The 6,512-nt window shown below is 43.1% G+C and overlaps 1 protein-coding gene across 8 annotated transcripts in view; it reads left to right on the top strand.

Annotated features, from left to right (window-relative positions):
- Fchsd2 (FCH and double SH3 domains 2) overlaps positions 1 to 5,146 on the top strand; it is a 272,221-nt gene extending 267,075 nt beyond the window's left edge. For 4 of the 8 annotated variants that reach the window (XM_074083602.1, XM_020163919.2, XM_074083634.1 and 1 more), the window contains 3 exons: positions 579 to 708; positions 854 to 936; positions 3,088 to 5,146. In XM_074083602.1, coding sequence (XP_073939703.1) covers positions 579 to 708; positions 854 to 936; positions 3,088 to 3,171 — 297 coding nt within the window. In that variant the 3' untranslated portion in view covers positions 3,172 to 5,146. Of the gene's footprint in view, positions 1 to 554; positions 709 to 853; positions 937 to 3,087 lie in introns of all 8 variants that reach the window. The other 4 variants (XM_074083607.1, XM_074083618.1, XM_074083625.1 and 1 more) reach the window with 1 other exon arrangement.
- Positions 5,147 to 6,512: the final 1,366 nt, after the last annotated feature.

Below are 6,512 nucleotides of genomic sequence, written 5' to 3' on the forward strand. Positions count from 1 at the left end.
CTGGGGTGGGATGAGGGGAATGTATTGTCTCTGGTTATTTATGTAGTACAGCTCTTAGCTGACTCCTGTGCCCTCACTGTGACAGCCCCACCCCACACTCAAGTGCCCTAGGCTTCACACCTCCTCATAGGGACATGTGTCACAGCAGATATGGCAGTTGGAGGAATAAGGAACGTGTTTGCCAATTTTGTAGGCATGGTAATTGTGACCACTTAGCCTGACATGTAGAAAACCTAGGGAAGTCAAAAACTCAGCGAGATATTTTTCCTTCACATTCACACACAGGATACAACTTGTCTGCATTTTGTTCTTCACTGAATTGATCAATTTTGTTACATTGCCATATAGAAGAACCCTAGAGAATGGTTTGACTTGGTAACTGTTTAAGATACTAAAATCAGTAACATAATGAGGTCTGTGAGAGGGAAATGTTAAGTGTAACATAAAAATGGAGTTGGGGTAGATATTTTAGGCCCATTTGCTTGTAACAGTTTTAAGTTAGATCCAGAGAAGAGGAACTTGTGCTGAGGGGCGACTGCCTTCCCTTGCTGCAGATCTCTCCTTCCCCCTTGCTGCAGATCTCTCCTTCTCCCAAGCCGCACGCCTCCCTGCCTCCACTGCCATTGTACGACCAGCCTCCCAGCAGCCCTTACCCCAGCCCAGATAAGAGGAGCTCCCAGTTCTTCCCCCGGTCTCCTTCAGCAAATGGTGAGAGTTCTTCTGGGCAATAGTCTGAATGCACGTTCACTTCAGAAATCAACCTGTTTACCTGAAGGACAAACAGATCTGCATTAGCATTTTTTTTATTGCTCAACAAAAGAAATATATTGAGCCTCTTTGGTTCTCTCCTTAGAAAACAGCCTCCATGCTGAATCACCAGGATTCTCACAGGTGTCAAGGCAGACTCCTGAGACCTCATACGGCAAACTGCGACCAGTAAGTCTCCTAGCTGGAAGAATTATAGATCGCATAAGTAATTTTTCCCATAGCTTCTGTGTTACTGATTCTGCTGGGCAAGGGTTCAGGAAGATAAAAAGAGCAATTTTTGATCTGGGGACCAGTGGCTCATATATGTAGTCCTAGCTACTTGGGAGGCTGAGATCAGGAGGAACATGGTTCAAGGCCAGCCCAGGCAAATAGTTCTCAAGAACCTACTCCAAAATAACCAGAATGGACTGGAGGTGTGGCAGTAGAGCACCTGCTTTGCAAATGAAAACTCTTGTCTTCAAACACCAAAAAAAAAGTATTGAAAAGGAAGCGTATAAAGTTGACTCATCTAATCAACTCATTTCAGTTTTCTCACTGAACCATAGTAAGATCACAAGATGATTGCTCTGCAGGAGTATTGAAATTGTAACAAGAGATATGAACATTAAAGTGGTATAATTATGAAACAAAAGCAATTTTTTAAGCAAAAATTTATTAAAAACCTATTTCTGGCCTATATTTGCCTCTTTGAGGGACATTAAAATGAAATAATAAGATATAGCCTCAAAAACTTTCTGTTCTCAAGGAGAATATATTCTGACAAACAGTTACTGTGTTACTCTTTTGCCATCTCAATTCCACCCCTCCACTACACTCCAAGGCCATAACTTTCATACTGGTAACGCAGTGGATACTTTGTAGTTTTATTTTCTTTGGCCCTTTATCAACAATTCAGTCCTTAATTCCTTAAACCACCGGTTTCACTGATTAAGCAGATGTTCGTTTGAAGGACTTGTTAGGAGCTGGGGTTTTTATTTTAAATGTGCTAGGAAGCCATTGCAAGGTGGTAAGCAGGACAGTGTTATAATTGCTTTTGCATTTTTAGAACATTACTACTGGCCAGATGTAATGGTGTGCACCTGTAATTCCAGCATTTGGAAGACTGAGGCAGGAAGATTGCAAGTTCAAGGCTAGCCTGGACTACACAATGAGACCCTATCCCTTAAATATGTGCACACACACACATGCATTGCTGTATCTTCTAAGTAGAGAATAATGGAAAGTGGCAGAACAGACATGAGAAGCCATTAGGAGGCTGGGACAGTGGTCTAAGCAAGCGACAGTGGTAGCATGGGCTGTCGGAGAAGAGGGACTGCAGTGAAGGAGGCTAATTTGCTTATTTCACCACACTTCCCTGGCTTACATCTACCTCTATGGCCTTCCTTCTCATGGACCTTCGCAGGCTTCTCTGCCTCTGTCTTTGCTGATAGTCCTTACGGCTCTAACCCTGCACTGCTTCTCTTCAAGTTACTGAACACATGCTCCCAAGCAACCTCATCTAGTCTCATGGCTGTGAGAACCATTTATATTTGTAAATTAGATTTATAAACTTCAGACTTGTGGCCACCTCATCTTACATGTCCTGGTCTCCAAACAGCCAAGGGAGGTATCTTCCCTCCCAGCACGCTCCTCCTGTGTTGCCTTTCTGGTGAGTGACAGCCCCTCTCCCAGCGCTCTGGCATCATTCCCCATTCCCCGCTCACCTCCCAGTCACCACAGATCCGCTAGGTTTACCTGGGAGATAGCTCTCTAAGCTTTTTACTGCTGCTTCCCCACTCCTGGAACCCAGTTCAGATGACAAAAAGTCTCCTAAATCATCTTCCCCACTCTGTGTCTTCTCCAAATTCTTGTCTGACTCATTGTTTACATCTGATACTTATTACAACCCACCAAAGACCTCATTGTCTACAGAGTAAAGTGTGACTTAACAAGGCACTACACAGCTCGCCCAGCCCACCCCTCCAGCCTTCTAACTCCTTCAGCTCTCCTTCAGTACATGCCAGTATGTTTCCATTTTCCATGCTTTGCCATCTTGCTGCCAACTCCAGGGCTTTGCTTTGGAAGGGCTTTAGGGACCCAGCAACTCTTGTGCCCATGAGGCTTTCAGCCTAGGCAGTAATCTGATTTGTGGGATTGACATTTCAACTGGAACAGCACCTGCTTCTCAGGGTAGGAAACAGTAAAGATGTATGGAACTGCATGCTCAAAGCATTCCTGAGATCCTTGGGTGCCCTTCTCCTTGAAGACTGGGGTTTGTGGATGCTCCAGGCTCTGAGTCAGGAAGCTGACTGTCAACCCATATCATTGCCTCCTGCTCAGGTCCGGGCAGCTCCCCCTCCACCCACGCAGAACCACCGGAGACCAGCAGAGAAGATGGAGGATGTGGAGATCACGCTGGTGTGACGACAGTTTTGCCCTCCGTTACTCCTACAATCAAGGCCAGGCTTGGAGTTTGGCCAGTCTTGTGTTTTAGGCACCTTTGCATGATGATGACTCTGAACAGAGCAAAATCAAGAAGGATTCTATGTGACTGGGTGGCCTGGTGAACTCCTCCCACTTTTGAATCTTTTGTGCCTTTTTTTGTTGTCATTTTCTACATCATCTCTCCTACCATAGCACAAATCCTAGAGGGTCCTTGAAGCAAAGAGGGGAGCAGCCCTTGTAGCCTAAAAGTGGCCCATTTTTATATGAGACTCAGAATCCTGCCCCATTCCAGGGCACAGTCACAGAATTGCTGGTCATGTGCATTCGTACAGTATATTACTGTGGCCACAAGGATGTGGCAAAGATCTCGTCTTTCTTCAAGTGGCTTTTGCTCATCTGATTAAGTGTTAATCAGATCATGTCGGCTACACAAGGAAATAGATGGAGGGTTTTGGGAGAGGCTGGCTCCTCCCCAACCCCAGACTGAAAATGAATCCTTACCAGAAGAAAGTGGACTGCCCTGAGTTTAGCGCCATTCGCATTAACGCACATCTCCTCTACAACTAACAGATTTAAAATGATAACAGTGCCCTTGTATTAATATTTATGTCATTCATTTAGTTTTAGTGGGGCTAACCTGGAGGGGCTGAATGAATAGCCACATCTTGCCCATCACATAGACTAATAGGAGGCTGTGGCTAAAGCAGAAATGGAGCTTCCAGTCCTGAAATGAGCTGGGTTAATGTTGTTTTTGTCTTTGGGTATTTTTTCATCTTAGTTTGTACAGCATATACTCACTGACCAGTATCCTTAGAACCTGAATGTCTGACAAACTGAGGACACATGCTTACATTGCTGAGCTTCTCTACTCAGGAGGCCTAGCATTATTTTATTCCTAAGCCAGTGTGCTAGCTCTGACAGCTGGACTGTGGTTGGTGCAGACCAACTGTCACCCGTGGAAAATACAGCTTCAGGTCTCACTGCCCTGACATCTCCTTGGGAGGAAGAACCTTCATTTCCATGAAGGAAACCAGCTTCCTATGAAAAAGGACTGAGGATTGCACACCTGCACAAGTGAGATGGATAAGGATAAGACGAGCACCTTCTGACACCGCAGGAAAGCCAGGGCAATCGATCTTGGTGGCCTATAGCAGCAGGGCCCAGAATGAGCTCTGGCTGTCCACTCCGTGGAAGGTAGGGAGTGCATTACCTAGGAACAAAGGGATGTTTGCCAGTTCTTTTATTTTTGTTAGGAGATCAAATTTACAGAATTTAATCCAAAAGTTGTATTACACTTTGAAAATTCCATTCCTCTAAGAATCTTTATAAATTTGAAATGCTCACCTAATGTCCCCATGGGATTTTTGACCAAAAGTAAGGTCTAAGCTGAAGAAATTTTCAGTTAATTACTTGATCACTTCAGTGACTATATCCCTTGATGAATCTTCTCCAAGATTTTGGATTTTGTTTTTGTGTTTTGCATTTCTTAACCTGTTGATCTATTTGAGGTCTTTTTATGTTTATCAAACTTATTCTTAAGTTTAAAAACTAAAGGGTGGCTTTTTTAAGATTTAAAATTTGCCCATATTCCATATTTTCAAAGACCTTATTAAATAGAGCAGTTCTTGCCACCCAGTCTTGTATTCTCTCTTTAGCTAGCCAAATTGTCCTTAAATTTGGGTTTTCCATAACCTCAGAGAGTTATTTGAAATATTTTGTTATATTTTAACATATTTTTTGGAAGAGCTGCTAATTTTATTTTAAAAAACAAAGTTGTAAAAATATTCATCCTTTTTAAAAAATAACCCCTCCCTCCAGGCTATATAACCCAGTGTCACCATGCACAGGGCAGGCTCAGAGAGAGCCTCTGTCCAGATGTGCTTTCTTTACAGTGGGTGTAAAAAGTTTGTATTTATTATGTATAAAATGTTGAATAATAAAAAAATGGAAATAAGTTTTCCAAGTGTATTTATAAAAAGACTTATAACTGGTGGAGTGGCTCAAGTGGTAGAACACCTTCCTAACACATGTGAGACCATGAGTTCAAACCCCAGTACCACCAAAAAAAAGAAAAAAAGACTTGTACAAGCTTTAAAAAAATGGCTTATTACAAAAACACTCCTGGACCCTCCTTAAACCACTTATAACAGGATGATATCTTGGGTAGCAGAGATAGAAATAAATAGGTAATAGTCTTTGCCTTCAAGGTTCTTTCCCAGAGCAGAGAAATGACAAATACATATGTGAGGCCCATACTGTAAGATGTGCGCAAGAAAGGGGACGCAGCATGCTGGTGAGCTGAAGAGGGAGCTCTGATTTTGCTCACATTTAGGGGAAGGTCACTGAAGTCCCCTCAGAGGATGTGACTGCTGGCTTCCAGGAAGTGGTCATTCTGGATGCCTCTCCCCTTTCCTAAATCTCCACCCTGAGGAGCAATGAATTGTGTGAAAGGAGATCCCAGAAGTGAGTAGAGGATTCCTGGTTAGAGGCAGAGTCCCTCTGGCTTCCAGCCAGTCACACAGAAGACTAAGGTTCAGTCTATGGGGAGGGGCTCCACAAACTCTCCTCTTTCCCAGAGCTAGGGATGTATGGTATATACTCTTCCAAACATTTTTCTGAGCGTAAAACTCGTAAGTGTACACATTGCTTGTTTATATAGGTAGGGTTATGTAACATATTCAAGTTTAAGTCATCCTTTTTACTTATTTTATATTTTTGTTTTTGTTACTCATTCTTTTCATGGCTGGGTTTTTTTGTTTTTTGTTTTTGTTTTGTTTTGCAATACTGGGGTTTGAACTCAGGGCTTTGTGCTTGCTAGGCAGGCACTCTACCACTTGAGCCATACTGACAGCCCTTTTTTACTTAGGTTCTTTTCAAATATGATTTACAATTAAGCCCAGGCTGGCCTGGACCATAATCCTATTTATGCTTCCCACATAGCTGGGATGACAGGCAGGCACAACCATGACCAGCTTCTTACTGGTTGAGATGGGGTCTTGCAAACTGTTTTACCTGAGCTAGCTAGCCTCAAACTGATCCTTGCCTAGCTCAATGGCTGCTTTTTATGGCTTCTTTCTTTTTGGCGGGGGGATACTAGGGTTTGAACTCAGGGCCTCACACTTACTAGCAGACACTCTACCACTTGAGCCACTCCACCAGCCCTTTTTGTGTTGGGTATTTTTGAGATAGGGTCTCATGAACTATTTGCCCAGGCTGACTTCAAACCACAATCCTCCTGATGTCTGCTAGGATTACATATTTCTTTATAAATGTGTTCCAGTGTAAATTTTGGGTAAATTCCTAAGTGTGAGATTTGAGAG

The sequence above is a fragment of the Castor canadensis genome, chromosome 1 (assembly GCF_047511655.1).
Source record: "Castor canadensis chromosome 1, mCasCan1.hap1v2, whole genome shotgun sequence".
Taxonomy (NCBI): domain Eukaryota; kingdom Metazoa; phylum Chordata; class Mammalia; order Rodentia; family Castoridae; genus Castor; species Castor canadensis.